This window comes from Papaver somniferum, unplaced genomic scaffold, assembly GCF_003573695.1.
Source record: "Papaver somniferum cultivar HN1 unplaced genomic scaffold, ASM357369v1 unplaced-scaffold_158, whole genome shotgun sequence".
Lineage (NCBI taxonomy): Eukaryota > Viridiplantae > Streptophyta > Magnoliopsida > Ranunculales > Papaveraceae > Papaver > Papaver somniferum.
Genome location: NW_020625264.1, coordinates 3,969,727 through 3,993,167, shown reverse-complemented (window position 1 = coordinate 3,993,167; position 23,441 = coordinate 3,969,727). Strand labels below are relative to the sequence as shown.

Below are 23,441 nucleotides of genomic sequence, written 5' to 3'. Positions count from 1 at the left end.
CATGATTAAATTAGTTCATCACTGTAAATTAGTGATGTGCTAATTATTATCTTGATATCTTCACAGCATCGGACAATCAGATTCGGAAATATTGATTCGGATGTGACGGAGCCGAGAAGATAAAAATGACTATGAGCAATATCTATGACATTGGCCCAGTAAAAATGTTGTTTGGGCTTAGGCCTGTCATTAGAATATTTGGTGTGTATCCTGCTTTGAGGCATACTCAAAAATTGAAGGCATGCAAATTCGTACTTAGGGTGGGTTAATAATTTGAGGCTTATGGGCCCCAGAACCGCGCCAAATGGTCGCCTATTACACGGTTCACTAATTCTACCTAGGTTGTGGGTACCTATTATTATGGTAAATTACTTAAATATCATTGAATACTTTAAATCACAAAAATACGTATTTATTAATTAAAAACCTATTTTAAAAACTTAAAATCATAAATTTAGTTTCCAAAAAATCAATTTTATTTTCCTCATCATCTCTTCTTAACGAAACTTATTTGTGAAATCCTGATTTTAAATATTCATTATATTGGATATATAAGACTTTGATCGTCGATCAAACACAATAATAAAATGATTTGCAGAAGAATCATAATCATTCTTTTAATCCGCGAATTGAAGAGGAAGAAGAAATCAAATCATGTAAGGTTATGTACAAAGTAATTCCTACAAACCCATGCCTTATTTTCTAATGGTTGATTGACATATTAGTTTTAAATCGAAATTCCATGGTGTTATGGCTTTACAAAGTGAAGTTTGGCTGAAAATTAAAACAAAATATCAGCCGAACTAATCTTTGGTCTCCATTCCGGAAGTGCTTATGATAAGTCCGGCTGATAATTAAACATGAAAATGATTGCCGAACTTCATTTTGTCAAAAAAACAAATAATTTGGTTGTTTCGTTGCTTATTCGGATAAGCCGAACCTAAATTCGTTTGTTACAGAGTGAAGTTCGGCTGATAACTTACTAGTTGAACCTATGTATTTTGAAAATATAATAAGGTTTGGTTGAAAAGTTATCAGCCAAACCTCTGGGAATTTTTCATATACGAAGAACACCCAAGGTTCGGTTTATAACTTGTCAACCGAACCTTGGTATATATATTTTCAAAAAACATAGGTTCGGCTGACAAACTATCAGCTGAACTGTTCATCTGGTTAGTAGATCTAGGTTGTAAATTATTTTACTTTTTTGACAAATTGATGAGATGTGGAAAATTATAATTGAAATAGATTGAAAGTGATAATTGAAATGGATAAACAATCAACCAAATTAGTTTCTTTTAAATTTTAATAAAGGAAGAACCTAAAAATGGAGATTCTTCTTTTACAACTTATAGTTTCTACCAAAAATCAATTGGAAACTAAAAGATAATAAGAAGAATTTACTTGAGGCTCTATAATTATATGATCTAATTCCCCCTAGAGACAAAAATTAGGATTCAAAGAAGAGATAACTCTCATCCTCACAAATATTATAAAACCAAGCTTCCACTACTCTAACCTTATCTTCTCTATTTTATACTAGCACGAAGAGGATATTTTTCATATTCAAAGTATTCTTAAGGTGGACTATAAATGGTGCTTCAATATCGATATGCACTACACCATATCCTTGTTTTATCAACGCTTCATTTACAAATAGGATATATATGTTGCGCACCAGATTATCCGTTGCACCAAATCCTATAAGGAATAAAGAAACTAGGACACACTGTTCTTCGTTAATATAGGTGAGGGTTTAATAGGTGAGGGTTTAAATGTCTTTTCCAACCTTATTATCCTATATCTCTCTTCTATTTTTTTTATTTTCCCCTTATTTTCTCTTCTTTTCTTTTATGTCAATAGGACTTACATCGACTTCTCCTCCTCCATTTTTTTTTTCTCTTCTAATCCAAAACTGAATAAGCGAAATTAACACAAATTTCTCCAAAACCCTAATCTCACAAATCAAGACTTGTCTTTTGTATATCAAGTCTAATCTTTCAATAACTCAAACCCTTGAATCGTTTCTTATGTAAAGTTAAATATCTGAGATGCTTGGTTCCAACTGAAGTTTCTTTCTCTAATTGTGAATTAATAGATCCTGCAAGGTATATCCTTAATATATTTACTTGTTTTTGCTGTTATTGTTTTATCTTTATTTTGACCTAATTTTATGATTAACATCTTTTGGTAGTCAACATTTTGTAAAGATTTTGCAATCTTTGTTTCTTTTTACTGTATTTGATGGAGTTTTAAAGTATGGGTTTTATTTTTATTTAAGTATTGTAACATTTGCCGAAATCCTCCTGCAAAACAATCACAAAGAAAAACCAAAAAAATAATGTTATGACTTAGTCACGACCAGGCGCTCTCTTTAAGACGTTTCGCGGCTCTGCCCAAGATTGTGCAAGCAGTTCTTCCATATCGCGTCGTCCCCAGGATCAAACATCCAAGTAAATTCTCTTTCACAATCACTCTTGCACTTGAGAGGATGTGATACTTGTAAACTTCTATTCTTGCTCATAATCAAATTTGTAGAAAACAAGTGATAATCATACACTAGTTTTTTTTCTCTCAATTTTTTTTGGTTCTTTGATAACTCCAAAACATTAAAGATTTTTTTTTCCAAACAAAAATATGATCTTGTATTCAAGAGATTCAATTGACTTTAATGAAAATTTAATATGATTTAATATAAACCATTAATCTTGTAACATGAAACAGTAAAAGAATTTATGACAAAAATAAATTTCTTTTATGAGTATCATTAAGATCATGAAAAATACTTTAATAAAAACTAATAAATGGAAATAAAACTTTTGTTTAAAGAATACATTTCCAACAATCCCCCACTTATATTTTTAAAATATTGAGCAAGATCTATATAATGATGTGCATAAGTAAAGGTATCTTTCGATTTTGAACCTTTACATAGTGCTAAGCTCTCTAAAACTCTGACCATAGAGTGAACGTAAGTCTTTGAAATCTAGGAGATAAGATTATTGTCTAACACACACAAAACTAGACTAGTGTAAAGGCTAAATCCAACACATTACGACCTTGTGCATGAATCCCGGTTTAATGAATGATCTAGAGAATTGCCCATATTCTCATAGAAAGTGGCCACACTTTCATATTCATATAGGTAAGTCTATCAAGGGTAATCCAGTAGCTAAGTACCCCACTCTAAATAGAGATATAAAAATCATTAAGAGTTTTTAGAAATAAAAATTCAACCTTAACTCGCTTCAGGATATCATGCGTGGGATGAATTCTCAAAAGCATGATTCAGTGTCTACATATTATCCGTGACTTAGCCTCATTTGAACCTACATTTTTGGATCTCCATTCATAGGTAGGGATTACCTTTTGAACCTACTCATGGAATCTTGAGTTATAGGTAGGGTGTCCATCACGAACAACGATGTTCATATCATTTGTGAATCGTTATTCCCCTTGAACCTATTCCTAGGTGGGTATCCATCACAAATGACTCAATTTTCAATAGGCATAAACATCATCCCATAAGATGTATGCACACCTTCTTATTAATCCTTTCGTCAAAGGATCAACGATTACTCCTTTCAGAACATATATAATCCATTTCTCTAAGCATCAAAAATGCTTTTCTATCACCATATTTGTGGACTCTACCGTTGTAATTAACGGTTCTCAAAGTTTGCAATATCCTTGGTACTATCGCAGTGGATTAATATGTCTGTTCTTCCTCTATCTAATATAGGATTGAATCGCTCCATCCCGTAGAGGATTCATCTGAAAGCATTTCCAATCGGTTCCACAATATCCATAAAGGATTTCGGTATACATTTAGATAATGTATTTCTAGGTGTAAGAAGTGTTTGAAACACCTCATAACGTTCTCAAAATTTTACCAATTTTCCATACTAGGATTGGTAAATTTGAATATAAAACCCCCACTATGAAAGCAATATATTACACCCCCACTGTAAAAAATATATATATAGTCAATCACGTAGCAAAGAAACATACTGAGATATCAGACTCATGTCTAGTGCAATCACACACAATCTCAAAAGCATTAGCACTAAACCAAATGAGTGAAAACTAGTTTATAGTCAGACTTTATATATTTCTATCTTTTTTTATTTATTTTTTCATTGAAATGAAATAGATCCAAAGAAAGAAAAAATTCATTTCAAAAACATACACCATCTTCACTAATCTTTCATATCAAATAATAAAATAAGCATGTTCTCAATTTCATTTTCATCATATAAGTTAGAATAAAATTCAACAAATCACTTATGCATACAAAACAAAGAGTATTGTGCATTTCACTTTCATCGATTCTGAAATCATTCTAATGAATCAAGTAAACAATTTATTTTTTTAAAATTGTTTTAAAGTTATTTTCATAATATAAATGACAACTTAGCTAACTTATATGCTTTCTTTTATTGTAGAAACTACACAGTTTTTCATGCTTGGTTTACATAGATTCTCATCTTTAACTTACATAAAAGTATATGTTTCTACTTATGACTATAACAAATCATACATCAACAAAACAATCATGTAAGTTAAATTTTAGCGACATGAATGCAAGTATCCACGATTTTCTGTTTGCTTGTCTAAAAACAATAGACTCGTGAATTTATTGTTCCAAAGATTAATCTTTTAAAGAACAAAGTTACTTTCTATGAGAAGTTATCTTTCAAATTATAAGCAACAAAATATTCATGACTAAATTTTAGTCTCACTATAAATATGTTTTTTTTAGAATCGTTCATCTTCATTTTCTAGTTCTTCTATTTTTAAATCAAAACTGCTAAATCATACGATATGGAACCCCCAATATTTTTTTGACTCAAACAAGAATTTCAAAATAATATACAAAGTTCAAAAATTATGAAAAACTAATGAACCAATGATGAACATCCAAAACGTTTTACACACTATAGAGGATAAAAACTCAAACAATTTTCGTAAAGTCAATATCGCCTAATGCACGACTCAAACAATTATATTTACTACAAGCTACTAGGAGCATCAAGAAAGTATTTATAAAATTCTCAAACACTTTACTTCATTTAATATCATTGCAAGTTGCGTAAGATTACATACACATTATTCGAAAAATTTACCAAGTTTAGAGGAAAACATAACATGCTCATACTCATCACCAACTCATTCATGTGGAAATATTCAAAGTTCAAGTCACGTTATGGTAATATTTCTATGTTAGGTTCAACCATTTCATACATAACATATCATTTGTAGTATCACAATGATCAAATTCCACAATTTTCTAATTTTTATCTTGTTAAAAACAAGATAGGAAGAAATTAGATTCTTTCTCATTTCGAAAGTATGAACATCCTTAACAAGATAGTTCAACCCGAAGTAAGCTTTGACACCATACCAATACCGAGAATCCTAGAGATGTGAGTATAACTCAACACCACTTTCTTTCAAACGATTTGGTTCAACTTTTGAACCATAACCTATCAAAACAAACATCATGTAAAACACCAATACAGATCAACTGTATCCACAATGAACATTAACTTAGCTTAAAAAGCATTGTTAATAACATTTGATATCCTCGCAATGCCGTGCAATAATAGCAAATAACATCATAATCAATATTATGTTCATTTCTCGGTGAGTTGATATTCCCATTTGTTTTGATTAGGTTTCTTATTATTTCGATATTGGTTTCGTATCAAATTCTATCTCATAAGTTCCAAACTTACATGAGTCATATGTTTATGGTCATACACAATAATTCTCAACATCTTTTTTCCCTGAAATTTATTCTAAGATTGAAAAATCAATTTATTCAATTTAGAATTTCATAGTTTGATCACTACAATAACTACAAATAGTTCATAAAACATACCTCAATTGCTTTTAAAGCTCAATTGGTCATAAACCATTGTCCATTCTTTGCGCACCAACAAAGAAATCGGCAATCCCATTGCTACACACATCGATTAATCTCCCAAAATTTTTATTTCATTGGAAAATAAAAACTTGCTCAAGTAAGTGAATTTTCACCTGTCACAATCATGTACATGTGAGCATTTGAAACTAAAAAATATGTAAGGTATGCACTTACATAATTACCTGAAAATAAAATAAAACATATCACTCCATGTTTCTCTTAATTTTCAAACAAAGATTCAAAGTTATATAGTTAGAACATCATAAATATAGTTATAACTTGCTAAGCATATTACAAAACACATGTAGTGCATTAGTTTGATTTCTAACAATGATCTTCTTTTTCATTACCAAAATAAGAGTATGAAGTAACGAAAATAAAAATCAAAATATGAATTTTAATGTAATTTATTACATCTCAATCTCTAATGTTATCATCTCCTATTTTGGACAACCATACACAATGATTTTGAAATCATCACATCTCTCAATCTAAGAATCTAAATAGGAAATTTCAAAATAGGTTTTGAATATAAGTTCATGATTTAAAAATTTCATGTTACACACAAACCCAAAATATAAGCAAACAGATCAAAAAAACTAAATTAATCAATACTAAATTTCTAATCATGGGAAATTTTCAGCAATGTTATTCAGTTTTGTAAAATACTCTAAAAATACTTTGCGGACTTCAAAAATTATGAAATTTGGAGGAGATGATCATGATGTCTTATATATATAGTAAAAATTCTAGAGCCAATTCATTTTTCGTGTATGAGATAAAAATAAAACTCTACAGCATGTTAAAAGTATTTGTTTAACATCAACAATATTTTTTCTATGTCAAGTATTCACAAAGAAAATTATTTAACCATTTTATTCCTAGTCCATCAAGATAACATATAAATTTTACTTCACATACCAAGTAACCTAATTCAAAGCATCATGGTTTATCGCAAAACAAAAATTATACCGTTATATAATTATATTAAATAAATTAAACAATGATACTTATCACGTTTGAGCAATTGTTTTCTTTTGATATCCACGGATGAATAATTCGTCTTAAAATTGTTAGAACGTTTTTCAAAATCTGCCTGTAAAACAATCACAAAGAAAAACCAAACAAATAATGTTATGGCTGAGTTACGACCAGGTCGCTCTCTTTAAGACGTTTCGCGGCTCTTGCCCATGATTGTGCAAGCAGTTCTTCCATATCGCGTCGTCCAGGATAAAACACCCTAACAAATTCTCTTTCACAATCACTGTTACACTTGAGAGGATGTGATACTTGTACATTTCTATTCTTGCTGATAATCAAATTTGTAGAAAACAAGTGATAATCATACACTAGTTTTCTTTCTTTCAAAATTCTTATTGTTCTTTGAAAACTCCAAAACATTAAAGAACAAACTTTTTTTTCCAACCAAAAATCTGATTTTGTAATCAAGAGTTCCGATTGACTTTAATGAAAACATTAATATGATTTAATATATACCATTACTCTTGTAACATGAAACGGTAAAAGAATTTATGACAAAAATAAATTTCCATTATGAGTATAATTAAGATCATGAAAAATAATTTTAATAAAAAATAATAAATGGATTGTATGTGGTATTGATGGTTTTGATGGTGAAAGTGGTGTATATTGTTGCTTAGAGTAGGTGATGTGGGTTTTTCTGTTGATGGTGGTAGAAGGTGTTGGTTGTGTGATTAGATTTGCAGGTTTTTGGGCTTGTTGGTGCTGGTGTTGCCTTATTAGCTCAGTGTTTGTGATGTACATCTGGATCAACTATGAGAATGGGTGGTGGTGCTGGTGTGATGCAGGTAAAGGTTGGAGGACAGAATCTCACTTTCAAGGTATGCACATGTAATATATGCTTTTCATCCTTCCCTATCTTCTTCTTGTTAAAAGAATCAGAGGTTGCAGAAAAGAGATAGTGAATTTCTATTAACCATCTTAACATTTTTGGAACAAGTTTCGTTGGGGAATTTTGAACTTGATTGGCTTCTATTTACAGCGGATACAATGTTGCAGTGTTACATCATCTGTATTGATGGTTTTGCATGTAAGAACTACCCATTTTCTATATGGATTTTGTTCTTGGGCTTCTTTAATCATTCGTGTTCAACTTCCCTGCAGTCCACAATCAAAACTCCAGGATCCATCTCTGCGCCGGGTATTACACAAGGTCCGTATTTGTATACCGGAAAATCAAATTCAGTTCCTAAATCCCAGGTAAAGGTTAACATTTTGTGGGTGGTGGTGCTGGCGCTGGCGCTGGCGCTGGTGCTGGTGCTGGTGATGATGCAGGTAAAGGTTAGAGGAGAGAATCTCACTTTCAAGGTATTGTATAAGCTCGAGAAAGAAACAAATTTGGTCGTTAAGTTTTGACGAGCATACAACTAAGGCAAGCCCTAAGTTCGTGCCCAAAAGAAGTTGGTATCTGTGCGACGTCCCTCATATATCTCCTATTCCCTACTTTAAAACTAGAAAAGTAGAAAACCAAACACAAATAAGAGAGAAAAGATGTTAGCAATCTTAAGGCGAAAAATCGCTTCCGAAGGCTCTAATGCTTCTTCTGTAAGATTTATTTTTTTTTGTTTCGTTCATTGAATCAGATTTAGTTTTTTTTCCTGTCTTTTTAACTAGGTTGTATTTTGTTGATTGTTTAAGCAGTCATGTTTGTTGTTGTCCTTGATAAGGATTATTCATGATTATGATCGTTAAACTGTGTATCAGACTATAGGGCAGTCTTGGCATAGACTACGTCCATCTGCATCGTCTGCAACAAGAACCTACACAGCACCAAGCAATGAGGTATACTAGTTGTTAGTTTTTGTTCGTTTTTTGAAGTTAAAATCTGAAGCTGCATCATGAGTTCGTTTGATGGATCATACAAGATGTAATGTTTTTGCATTATCAAGTCAAAATTGCGAAGCTTTATATTTTTAAATTTTAGGGAGAGGGAGGTAGTTTTGATGGCTTTTGGACTTGCTCAATGTTTTATGTTTTCTCGCGGAAGAAGATTCTCATTGGTATTTCACAATTTTGTGTGCAGACCTTACTTCTTCGAAGAGGATCTATGTATGTGCAGAACTTCTGTAGCCATATTTTACCTGGTAAGAAATAAAATAATGTTATAGTCCTTTGGTTGCTTTGGTTGTGAAGAAACATATATACTGTTTTTCCAATGCTAAAATTATGATCATTGTAAAAATCTTGTGTTTGAAGGTACTCTAGTTACTTCAATGTCTATGAGGTTAGCTCTCAGTGGAACTTACCCTGCCATAGAGAAGTTTCATACTGTAAATCTAATCCACTTAGTTTCTTCTTATGGAATGTGCCTTAACTCAACATGGGAAACTTTGCATGGGATGTGATGCAGGGAGCTTGGTTGCTTACTTCGAAAAGATTCAGAGCTTCAAGGGTGGACTAGGTCATTCTCTTCAGATAATGGTGCGATATTTAAATACTCCTCTCGGTAGCTATTCTTTTGATATATAATTTTGTACTCGTACATTTTTGGAGCAGTTTAATCTGAACGTCTTCTACTTTTGTTATTTTGAAGGTGACCTTGTTGATGCTGTTGTTCCTTTCATGGGGGAATCCTTGACAGATCGTACTCTAGCAGCTTTCTTGAAAAGTATGTCATACCTTCTCATCACCATCTTTCTTTGTTAGATTTTCTGTTCTATCTGTTTGATTAATATATTTGGGCAATGAAATATTTATTGCATTTATATGTAATATATGTTTGGTGTAGAACCTGGTGATAGTGTTAAAATCGATGACAGGAAAACAGGAAGATCCATGTATGCTGACGATTGGGTCAGTGCGGTCAGTGGTTCTAATCCAGGATAAGTGTGTGGATTTTTAATGCACAGAAGCATACTCTACTCTATAGTGTGGTCTGAATTTGTTTTCTTACAGTCATTTTGTAGCAGACCAGAAAGATGTACTCTCATATTGTTATAGCATTAACCTGAGATATTTACTCTTGTACAACAAAAAATAATTTGTAGCTCCAATACTGTGCACTAATAAGTCTTTTACATTTGGCTGCGTCATTTTGGATCATTATTGGTGTACTAACTTTGATTAGTTCCTTATGGCAGGTTTATTTTGACAGGGAGCTATGACGGTTTTGGAAGGTATATTTTTCCCGCTATAATAAGTTTATATTTCTCATTTTGAGGCGCGTGCTGTCTTTACTTTGGAGTTATAAAACTCTGCTGTTCAGAAGCTTTTAGGTTTTACTAAAGTTAATCGTGGAAGGATACCAAGGTCCTCAGCTTGACATCAGTTGTGAACCTTGAGCCCCCCCTGAATAGGAGAACAAAAGCCACTTATATGTGTTTTGAAGAATCCTCATCTTTTCTTGTCAAACGATTTAACAGTGCTTTTCTCCTACAGGTGCTAAGAGCATCTTGACCACACATGTTGCTACTGCTTCTAAAGATAGGACAGTGAGGCTGTGGAAGGTATAATTGAATTACCTGTTAGACTTTGATCTGCAAATTCTGATTTCCCTGTTTAATATCTTCTATCCTATACAAGTTTGACGAAGACGAGCCCACTAATAACGTTAGAGCTTTTAAAATCCTGCGAGGGCACTCATCTTCTGTGCAAAGTATTGCACCACAACCCTCTGGAGAAATGGTATAGCTTATTTTCTCCACTTTCTAATGGCATGTTAAAGTTAAGTTCATCTCCGTCTAAGCAAGCTGAACACGTGATATATTCTTTTATGAATACATTTAGGTATGTTCTGGTTCTTGGGATCCTACAATCAACTTGTGAGGGAGTCTGATTCAGACGGTGACTTGGTCTCCGTAAAGAAGAGAAAAGTGAACTCTAAGGCTGAGGAATCCCAGTTTGAGGAATGCAGTCTTCATCTTCTCCTGAAATAAGTGGCTGACAATTACCTATATTAAGTTTGTTATCAAGTAGAGTCCCACTTAGTCATAACTATTTCTTGTTATAACCTATTTCCTCGTTTTCTTTCATCAAAACTCACAGGATAGCTTAACACTACCTCTTGGTATTCAGGGACCATACACAATGTGTGTTTTCTGTTGTATGGCCAGAAAAGTGAACTATATATTCTGCATCATGGGATCATTCCATCAGAAGTTGGGATGTTGAAACAGGCAGAGATGTCTTGAGCTTGTTGTGGAAGCCCCAATCTTATGATATCGGTTATATATCGCCTTTTTTGTAAAAAAGAAAAAAGATTTTATATGTGCTTACAAATTTTATCAACTTTGCTTCCTTAGAGAAGCCAAGTGTAACAGGTTAGTTGCTAGCTAGGTTTGGGTATCTGTTATAATAAAAGGAATGTAGCAAATATAATTATCACTTGTGTTATAATAACCACATGTTGTGCATTCTATAGTGCTGCCGGTGGTTCTGATACTGTTTTAAGAATATGGGATCCTCGAAAATCAGGTGATCTGAATAAATCTAAACATAAAGTGTGTATCATGCAGTTTTCTTAAAGAGTTCACCCTCTCTCTCTACACTGTTAAACTTAACATTCATGATAAATACAGGTTCTTCAGCGCCTGTCCTGCAGTTTGCATTTCATTCTTCCTGGATCACTGCTTGCAAGTGGCATGACAGCTCGCAGAAACATCTACTCTCATCAAATCGATGAGCCAATTGCTCAAGTTGAAACTGATAACGTACATATCCGGATTTCTTTCCAATCATTTCAAATAGTGTTTATTTCAGAAACTGTGTTTCCTGAATCTTTGATTATGCAATTATTAGGTAACCATCGATGTCGCTAGCCCTGAAGCTGGAGTTATCCAGAAGGTAAATTATTTGTTGTTGTTGTATCTTGTATACAAAAATATTTTCTATAGTAATAGCCTAGGAGCTAGAGCATGTGCTGGAATAATGGCCATGTCAGCAACTTGCCCAGGATCTTTAGCAAAGGTTAACCTTACTTGTCCTGTTTTACATTAAAACTAGACAGTCCTAACTATCTTACAGATTTATTTGTATTGTATAATCTTCAATATATCCATGTTTGTCCGCACTAATGCATGATTGATTGCCTCAGGGCTCTTATCTGCATCCCAAAGGACTCAAAGCAGCACATGGTGTGAATATCAATGCTCAGGTAATGTCTGTTTTCCGTTTGATTTTGGTTGGTGCACATTGGTAGATCTATACTTATATCACAATGATATTCTAAATGGGGTTTCATCTTAAATCTCAATCCACTTTATCAGGGCCTTGATCATGCTGTCGCTGGCACTGTTCTGTATGTGGTGTGTCCCGATGATGATGTTGAAAACATCAACGAAGCAACAATACAAGACATGAAGTCCATCATGAAAAGGATTGAGAATAGTGGTACAGGTGTTTGTGTTCGAGCATCAACTCTTGGGTCACTGGAGGTTCTGCTGGAATTTTGAAGAGCCCAGCAATCAATACCCCTGTCAGTGGTATAAACATAGGTCCTGTACACAAGAGTGATGTCAGTGGCTAAACCCTGCATTAGGATTAACTACACAAAAAAAATTGGTAGGTTTTTACCTTGAACCAAGGTTGAAGGCCCTTGGCTCTTTATTTTTCTTATTTATTTCAGTTTGCTTTGGTGAAGTTGTTTTAGATTTAGTTTAGTCATTGTAAAAATGAAACATGAATTTGTTCGTAGTAATGATTGAAACATGAATAGAGATCATTATAAGGATTGTGATGATCAAAAACATCGATTTTAAATCCATGTGCAGAAATCTGCCGGGTTTCCAGCCGGCGGCAATTTATTTTTAACCGGGAAATTATTTTGTAACGGATATATAAGTAGAAAAAGTATGTACGAGTCGTCTGAAATGAGCAACGGATATAACTGCAACCAAATAAACAAAACGTTGACAGAAAACTAAAGTGGGATCCATAAAAGTGTTATTTTATTTATAATAACCGTTAGACAAATTAATATATACGTTGCACAAATAAGAGAAACAAACCGTTGCACCAACAATTGTACAACTTTACAAGCGTTGCTCAATATAATTTGTCTAACGCTGCAACGCCGTTTTGCCAATACTTATTACCATTGGACAAATTATGCGCGACGTATATAAACGCCACAAAAAGGCTGTTTTGGTATAGTGATGAGACACCCACAATACATTATCCTCCTCTTCTTTGAACAAATTCGTCCTCGAATTCTTCTTAAAAGTATATTTTTCATTTTTGCTTGAATATCTTCCTTGCTTGAAGATAATTCTACCTCTACACCTCCCTTTGTAATTACTCACCAAATGTAACATTTCGTGGTTATAGTTAAGAGCATCCCCAAGTAGTAAAAAAACACCAAATATTTCTCTCAACCTTGCACGGTGACTGAATCCATGGAGCTTGTCTTCAATGAAAGCCCAAATTGGATCATTATATATTGACTTCCCATTTTGTTGTAGCTTGAGTGAAGCCTTGTTTCCGGTAATTGTCGGTTCACATACTTGAAACTATTCTGGAGATCTCGTTGATATTGTATCTTTCAATTCGGTATCATACAATGGTTCCCTACCTTCTATTTCATCACTAAGTATCTTTTCAAATGTGGGACACAATAATGATTTATGTTCTTCTTTCTCCTGATTTCTACTTGATAGCACTTAGTTCATGATAGTAATATACTCAAATATTTAATCCACATTCATGCCATCTTGATAGATTTGAAGAACATCCACTATTTTCTTTTCATCATGACTCACATTCATGCCATCTTGATAGATTAGACAGTCGTCTGCAAAAAACAAAAGACTTATTAAAAGCATCTTCTGGCTAACTTTATACCTCTTATCCGCTTTGAAAACATGAAAACCACCATAGCTTGTGATAAAGCTTCCATTGAAATAATGAGAGCTATGGAAAACTTGGGTCTCCTTGCCTTATTTCCCTTAATGGGTGAAAGGGAGAACAAGGAGAGTCATTTAATAAAACTAATATTTCAATTTTTCAATGCACTGAAATATAAGAGCACAAAACTTGTCCTCAAAACCCATTTTCTTCGTCACATGAATCAAAATTTGTAAAATGTGCTAAATTAAATGGCTTTTTAGAACCATTGTCTGACAAACAAAATTTGTAAAATGTGCTTCACAATTCAGCACTTTTTTCTTGAATGTGCTTCAAAATTTGTAAAATGTGCTAAATTAAATGATCGCGTCAACGAATCAACTGATGAGAATTCCTTTTTAAGGAAGATAGAGAATATGGTAGCTCAAGTTGATCATTTTGTGGATAAATTCCAAGGTGTGCGATACTCAAAGAAATCTTCTCCGCACTAAAAAGATTGAAATTGCTGATTTTAAGGAAGGAAGGAAAGCAATGATTGCCGAGAAGAATAAAATACTCTAGAGTAAAGTTGAGGTTTTCGAGAAACTGAGAATCTAAAAAGAAGAGAATTATCAATCAAGGCTTTCCATGCATACTTTGACGAATCAGAATAAATCCCTTGTCGCTGACAGTTCTTATAGGATATCTCGTATTGTCGGTTCACATACTTGAAGCTATTCTGGAGATCTCGTTGATATTGTATCTTTCAATTCGATATCATACAATGGTTCCCTACCTTCTATTTCATCACTAAGTATCTTTTCAAATGTGGGACACAATAATGATTTATGTTCTTCTTTCTCCTGATTTCTACTTGATAGCACTTGGTTCATGATAGTAATATACTCAAATATTTAATCCACATTCATGCCATCTTGATAGATTTGAAGAACACCCACTATTTCCTTTTCATCATGACTCACATTCATGCCATCTTGATAGATTAGACAGTCGTCTGCAAAAAAACAAGTGACTTATTAAAAGCATCTTCTGGTTAACTTTATACCTCTTATCCGCTTTGAAAACACGACAACCACCATAGCTTGTGATAAAGCTTCCATTGAAATAGTGAAGAGCTATGGAAAAATTGGGTCTCCTTGCCTTATTTCCCTTGATGGGTGAAAGGGAGAACAAGGAGAGTCATTTAATAAAACTAATATTTCAATTGAGTCATTTAATAAAACTAATATTTCAATTTTTCAATACACTGAAATATAAGAGCACAAAACTTGTCCTCAAAACCCATTTTCTTCAATACATGAATCACATCAATGATAAAAACTCCAAAGCCATAATAAATTAAACAAGTTTATGATGTCTAACAAATTTATCGTCCGACCAAAGGGAGGCATCTATAGGATGAAAAAAAGAGTTTTTGTCCGTCACAGAGAATGTAAAAGGAAATTAAAATTAGAATTTATGTTTTCACAATCTCTTTAAATTGAGATTAAATTTGAGACCATTAAGCAAATTGATCGGATCGAATGCAATAAATGAAACGAATTACCAGTTTAAAGTTATTTGAAATCTCCATTAGATTCATCAGAATCGATCAGTTTCAGTATATTTTTCATCCAAAAAACAAAAGCACTATATTCTCAATTGGGTTTTCAATTTTGTATAAAAACATCAAATTTTTCTAACCGATTTAAACATGTATTAGTTCGATTAGTTCTGAATAAACGACTTACAGTTTGAAATTATTTGATTCAAGCTTGTGATCTTGTTAATTTGAAGCGAAAAAACATTTTTATGCAAAACAGAGTCTGCTAAGCGGAGAAAAAAACAGACTTGAGTTCAGATTTTTCGGTAGAGATTGGTAGAGTTCCGGATTCGGGTATGTTAGATTTCATACTGGGAGAATTATTCATGGGTGGGTTCTAAAACTTGGTTATCAATCAGATTTGTTCTTTCGAAATTCAATTAATTTATATGTACTGAGGGGTGGTGCAATTGCTTGCTTGGAAGGTGTTTGACAAAATGTCTAGACGAATTCTGCATTAGAGCTTATGATCTTTGTTATTATTGGGTTTGGAATTGTGTCTGTAAAGAAGAAAAGGGGACTTGTATTGGTTGGTTGGATAACCAAGCAGTAAATTATACAGTGAAATTTAGTCATGGCATTAACAATTTAGCATATATATAGCAGGATTTTGGTTTAACCAACTTAATGCTGGTTATGTTAGGTAGAGTTGTGTATTTACAAAAGATTTTGGTGCTTGTGTAGTTCCTTCTGCTGTTGGTGGACATGTCTTAAAACTTTGTTTTTGATTTGTTTCTTAGTCGGCCACCACTGATGCAGCAGTTATCTAGTTCTAAGAGATAAACAGTCTAGCTAGCTAGTTAATGATGTCTTATGTTGTGAACAATGAGATTGTTCATTAATCATATTTCGATTATAGTTTGATCTTCTTCTTTCTTAGTATAATTATAGCTTTAACTATTTCAACGAGTTACAACATCCGCAATAAATCAAAATGAAGAAATCAAATTAGTGGTAGAAGGAATAGCAGATGGAGCTGGCCACACTACGGTAATAGGGCTCCGCACTGTACCGTGCACAACACTAATCCATTCAATTGCCCCAAACTCCATTTTAGCAGTATTAGAATCATTTTTCCTCAAGCTGGTGAATGTGACTTCATAGGACAACTTCTGGTTTCTTAAGGCGAATACAAGTATTCTCGGTGAAACACTGATTTTAACAGAAGGTGGACTGTTAACCTTCACTCTGTAAGTTGCAACTGGCAGCCTTCCAACATTAGTGACCACTCTCTTGTACTTAATAACGGAGCCACTGGATGACTTGAAAACAACTGAGAACGAAGGGTAATTCAGATCGCCTGGACCTGCAGCCAATTTGTTCAACCCGCAATCGACCTTCCTATCCTTGACAAAGAGGGAAATTTGCCTCGGATTGTACCCAATGGAGCAGAGGAAAGCTTCGTAATCACTTGGCTGGATGTCGTATACCAAACCCGGGTTTAAGGCATTGTTGGGATCAACATGTCCTGCACCATGTTGGAATGGATTTGAAATGTTTCTAGTAGCCAGATCAGTAATTTGTTTACCTGCCTTGTCTGAATTATAAGTTGTAGTCATAAGAGCAGACTTGATTGCCGCTGGAGTCCACTTTGGATGAGCCTTCCGAAGCATTGCAGCTATTCCGCTCACGTGAGGGCATGCCATTGAAGTACCAGAGATTATATTGAACTTGACCCTTCTTTCATCGAACTCAAATTTTGATGGACCAGCAGCTCCGGTCCAAGCAGCCAAGATATTAACACCTGGTGCGATAATATCCGGTTTAAGAATTTCTGGTGTTATATGATTAGGACCACGACTAGAAAATGAAGCAACTTTGGGAGCTGAAAGTGAAGATCCAGTCACAGTTCCTCTAAATACGATTGACGCTACTGGTTTTTTTTGTGATTTTATATAGCCATAAATTGAAAGCCCGTTATTGAAGTTCACCGTAGCTCCTGGAATCATAGGTGAACCGGCAGTCAGTCCATCTCCGTGCTCAATCGGAATGCCCCCAATCAATCCGACACCACCAGCTATTTTGACTGCATTTCCCTGGGATACGATATCACCAGGACTACAAAGAACAATCTTTCCTTTGGCTTGGGTTGAGTTAAGCTCCCCCGCTACGCAAAATTGGTTACCAATATCACCAGCAAAGACTAAATCTGTTTTCTCAAGTGATTTCCCGGAATATAATGAAACACCACTAAAATTCCTACCGTCTCCTAAACTCACAATACAGGGAAATTCTCTGTCGATTGTAGATGCTCCAACAGTCAAAAACCAGGGTGCGATATTAACGGCTGTGGAAGGACCAGGACCAGAATTCATCGCAGAGGCAGAAACTAGTACTCCTTTCTCTACAGCACCAAATGCTGCAATGGCAAATGAATCTTCATCATAGGAAACTGCTAATCCGTTGGGACCAAGGGACATTGAAACCACATCAACTCCATCAGCCACAGCTTGATCCATCCCCGCAATAACATCTACACCATTACATCCATAACTCCAGCATACCTTGTAAATAGCAATTCTGGCCTTAGTTGCTATTCCTTTTGCGTCACCAACACCGTATTCGTAGAATCCAGCGTTCTTAACAACAGATCCAGCGGCAGTAGAAGCTGTATGTGTACCATGACCTAATGTATCTCTTGGTGATTTCGGGTCTCTCGTCTCGTTTAGCTTTTGTCCAATTTGTGCTTCAATTCCTTTGTAATAAGATCGGGCACCAATTATCTTTTTGTTGCAAGATGTGTTGGGAAAATCAGGTGCAGTATCACAGACACCTTTCCATTTCTTCGGTACAGGATTGGTTAAACCCGAGTCATTGAAACTCTGACTTTCAGGCCAGATCCCGGTATCAAGAACGCCAATAATGATGTCACTGCCGTATTTTGAGTCAGGCCATAGACCAGAATTTTCAGTCAGACCAAGAAAACTAGGAGTTTGTGTTGTTTGTATTTGGTGAATTCGTTGAGGGAGTATTGAAAGTATTCCTGGGAAACTACGGAGATAAGAGGCTTGAGAATGTGTGAGTCGAGCTGCAAAACCATGGATAACATGGTTGTATGTATAGATGATAACCTCTCGAGGATGAGATAACAACGAGAGATGAGCAGGAAGAGATTGAAGTGCCGAGGTATACCAATCAAGGTGGGATGAAAATATGGATGGTTTGTCTAGTTTAGAGACATGAACAATGTAAGATTTTGGCTCTTCATCATTATATGACGATGATGATGACGACGACGATAGTGTTTGAGACAAGGAAGAAGAAAGTAGCAGAGATAATATAATGGTAAAGATAGTTATGATAGATGGAGTAGTAGTACTCATGATTGACATTGTTTGATTTTTGTTATGTATTCTTCATCATCATCATGTGGTATTTATAGGCAAATTCTAGAGCTACTAGCTAGGCTATCTGATGATCATATTGGAACTATATTTTCATTTGGATTATTTCTAATATATTGTGACCAACATGCATACTAATAAATCAACTAAGATATATTTCACATGCACGACACGACATGTGATCCAGCACAACACGGCATAACGCGGTAGCTGGTTAGACTAGTCGGTACAGTGGCACGGCACCTAGCACGAGATGGATAAACACGGAGCACTACAAAACACAACACACTAGGAAAGCATGTTGTAACGTGCATTAAGCACTACATGACACAGTATAATACACCATAAAAAAAATTTCCTATGAGTCTTACTCTAGCCACTTTTAAAATTTTATTTTCGATATATTGATTTTGTTTATATAACAATACATATAGTATCAAAATATTTGCAAAATATTTCATTGTAAAATGTAAAATAAGTGTTTTGTCACACCACAACAGGGAAAAACACATTTGGTTTTCAGGCATAGCACAACATACAACGCTTTATAGCATATCATAACACAACAGGGCATGCAACATACAAATCAAATCACGTGACCTCATAGGTTGAGCTCTGCTAACTCATTTTCACTTTTTAGATATGGAGGATGGCATGTTATCAAACATGGTAGAGTGATTTTCATGAGTGATTTTTGATCAGTAAGTTAATTTCGAAAAAAACTATGTTGTTTTCAGTTTTGATAGGAAGAGGAGTACTTATGCACCCTAGTTTTGGGGTGGACAAATTTGGATGTGATATTCTGTTGGAACAATTGTTGAATTATCCATGACTAAGTTTTAGTCTCACTATATATGCATTTCTACGTTCATTCTTAATGAATTATTTATCACCTTCATTTTTCAAGTTCCTCTAATTTAAATAAAAGTTAGTAAAACATAGGTATGGAACCCTCACTAATTTTTGACTCAAATAAGAATTTCAAAACAATATCGAAGGACTCCAAAAATTGTGAAGAACTAATGAACCAATGATTTAAACCCAAAACGTTTTGCACAACATAGAGAATAAAAATGCAAACAATTTTTGTGAAAAAAACATTGCCTAGTTCACCACTCAAAAGATCATATTTGATATCAAGTCGAGTTACTCGAATCATCTTTATAAAATTGCCAAATACTTTATTTCATCCAATATCATTGGAAGTTGCGTGAGATTTGAAAATGTACATGCTTTTATGAGTTAGATAAGATTATTACATACATGTTACTCAAAAATTCACCAAGTTCATAAGAAAATATAACATGGTCATATTCATCACTAACTTATTGAAAAGCATCACAAAATCTCATATTTCAAATATTCAAAATTCAATTTATGTTATGATAAAATTGCAATATTATGCTCAAACATTTTATCCATAACATATCATTTGTAGTATGGCAATGATCAAATTCAATAAATGTTAATCACAATATATGCGGAAATTAGATCGATTCTTTCTCATCTCGGAAGCTTGAACATTTTTAACAAGATTGTTCTACCTGAAGCAAACTTTGAGACCATACCAATATCGAAAATCTTAGTAGTGTGAGTGTATCTCAACACCACTTTCTTTCAAACGATTCGGTTCAACTTTTGAACCATAACCTATCAAAACAAATATGGTGTAGAACACCAACATATACCAACCTCTCACCGTATCCACAATTCACATTAACATAGCTTAAAAAGCGTTGTTAATAAAATTTGATATCCTTGCAATGTTGTGCAAGCATAGAAAATAACTTCCTAATCAAGATTATGTTCATTTCTTGGTGAGAGTTGATATTCACATTTGTTTTGACTAGGTTTATAATTCTTTCGGTTTAGGTTTTGAATAAAATTCTATCTCATAAGTTCCAAACTTATACCAGTCACACCTTTTTGTCATATACAATAATTCTCAATATCTTGTTTCCTTAAAACCTACGCTAGGATTGAACAACCAATTTATTTTTATTCTAGAATGCAATCATTTGATCACTACAATAAATACAAATAGTTCATCAAACATACCTTTTTCTGCTTTAAAAAAAAAGCTCAACTGGCCATAAACCCTTGCCCATTCTTTGCACACCAGGAAATAAATCAACAAAACTGTTGCTCCACTCATCGATTAACTTCCCGCAATTTTTATTTCATGAGAAGATAAAAATTTGCTCAAGTAAGTGAACTTTCACCTGTCACAATCATTTACATGTTAGCATTTGAAACCAAAAAATAAGTAAGGTATGCACTCACATAATTACTTAAAAATCAAATGAAACATATCACTTCAAGTTTCTTTTAAATTTCAAACAATGATTCAAAGTTATATAGTTAAAACATCATACATATAGTTATCACTTTCTACTAAGCATATTATCGAACATATGTGGTGCATTAGTTTGATTGTCAACAATGATCCTTTTTTAATATAGTTTCTCACATCTGTAATCTCAAGTATCAAGTCTACTATTTTGGACAAACATACATAATGATTTTTAAATCAACAAATCTCTCAAAATAAATATCCAAATTGAAAATTTCAAAATGGGTTTTAATGGTAAGTTTCTAATATAAATTTTCGTGTAACACATAGATTCAAATTTTCTACACAAAGATTAGGAAAACAGGATTTAGTCAGGACTAATTTTCTTCCCATCAGAATTTTTCAGATACGTTATGCAGTTTTCTAAATTACTTTAAAAATAGTTTCTGGACTCCAAATTTTCGAAATTTTACGTGGGTATCCTCGTGATGTCTAATATACCCGGTTATAATTTCAAGACCCAATTCCTTTCTGTTAAATAGATGCACATAAAACTCTACAACCCGTCAAAAACGTCCGTGTATCTTCAGCAAAAATTTTCTATGCTAAAAGTTCATGAAAAGATATCAACCATTTTACAATCCTAGCCCATTACATAAAATTAACTCTAGGTTTCAGGTTACCTAAAATCTCCAAGCATCATATAAAATCGTTAAACAAAAATTATACCGTTAATAATTCAATAAACAAAATTAACAATGATACTTATTGTGTTCCATCAATCATTATTCTTTGAATTTGTATGACAGAATAGAACGTCTTAAAATTGTTAAATTATGCCTGCAAAACAATCACAAAAAACCAAACAAAAAAATGTTATGGCTAAGTCGCGGACTAGGTCGCTTTCTTTAAGACGTTTCGCGGCTTTGCCCAAGATTGTGCAAGCAGTTCGTTGATGTCGCTTAGTTCCTAGGATACAACAGCCGAAATCAATCTTTTACACAATCAGTGTTACACGGTGAGAGGATGTGAAAATTTTACACTTCGTTCTTGCTCAGAAACTATTTTAGAAAACCAAGGATGATCACACACTTGTTTTTCTCTCTCCCAAAAATTCATTTTCTAAACTCAAGTTACATAAAAAAAAGAACTCTATCAAAAACCACAAATATGTAACAGTCACAATTAGTGTTAACAAAATTAAGTTTTCTTTTATGAAAAACTTAATTGCTATTAAAAACAAATTTTAAGTATTCAATTTATGTTTTAAAAATATATATATATATATATATTCCCAACATATTCATAGTTTACTGGATCGATAGAGAAAAAGTTTTATAGAAGTCAGTTAGGTACTTAGGTTCAGTCTTATGAATGTTGAAGATGTACCTTCGAGTCAAGGTCCAAGTCAGCTTGAATATGTGGCTAGGTTTTATGGTATTAAAGGTTTGGGGACAAAACCCCAAATTTTACGCATCCATGCTAAATGAAATATTCTGTTCTAAACAAAATGAAGCAAACATATTTTGGTGAAACAATTTCATCCACTAGATCTCTATTTTGTGTGACTAGTCTATTCTTATCTAATGATCTTGAAACCATTTTTTTAATTACGTTTGTGATCAACATGCATGTTAAATAATTCAACTAAGATAATATATCACATGTTAGTGTGTTAAGTTATAAATTTAATCCTTATGTTATTTTCTTATATCTTATAATATATATACTGAAAAATCCAGTTTTCTTTAAGCAACTTGATCCAAAAATCCCGGTACAAATCTCTTGTAGTTTGAAATCGATTTAACTTCAATATAATTAACATGCTCTGAGATCTCAACAAGATTTTTGGATGAACCTTCTTAATTTAACATAGGATTTTGGATCAAGCTACTTACAATGCAATTAATTATCATGTGATGCAATTTCAGATGTTCACTCTCCCAATTTCCTTTTCTCGATCAACCTGCTTAAACAAAAGGATTATAAGAAAATATCTTCTTTGCTGTCTTAACTAATGATCTCGCTGGCCGCAGCGGTTCGTATCTTCAAAATCCAACATAATCCGGAAAAGAATTAACAAATTCAAGAACACATGGTGTAGTAAAGATATCATGTACGTAAAAAAGAGGAATTTCTATTGAAGTCCAAGCCGACTCCATTATAATTTGCTGAGATTATCACGTAAATAAGTTTTGACCATAAGAGTATTTTTATCAGCCTCAATGATATTCTTATCTTCATGCAGGCTTAGATTGAGGATTGGTATTGAAAATGGGAATGTCATAAATGGGCTCCCTGATAATGCGCCATTTTTTCAAGTATGAAGTACCCGCAAAAACAAAATTTACATGTCAAAAATTTGCCAAAACTTATCAATTTTGGGACTCACTGAATTATTCATTTTTCCTAAAGAAATTATAATTTATCCAAGTAGACATTAACTTTCCGGTTCGGACTTCAAATGAAAAA

General features: G+C 33.5%; 1 protein-coding gene across 1 annotated transcript; it reads right to left on the bottom strand.

Moving 5' to 3' along the window:
* Positions 1-16,261: 16,261 nt before the first annotated feature.
* On the bottom strand, positions 16,262-18,660 carry LOC113337214 (subtilisin-like protease SBT1.4). The gene has a single exon (XM_026582914.1). The coding sequence runs from the start codon at positions 18,653-18,655 to the stop codon at positions 16,262-16,264; it is 2,394 nt and encodes a 797-aa protein (XP_026438699.1). The 5' UTR covers positions 18,656-18,660.
* Between the last annotated feature and the right edge of the window lie 4,781 nt (positions 18,661-23,441).

Coding starts and splice junctions, on each gene's coding strand:
- LOC113337214 (XM_026582914.1), bottom strand. CDS start 18,655: ATGAGTACTACTACTCCATCTATCATAACTATCTTTACCATTATATTA.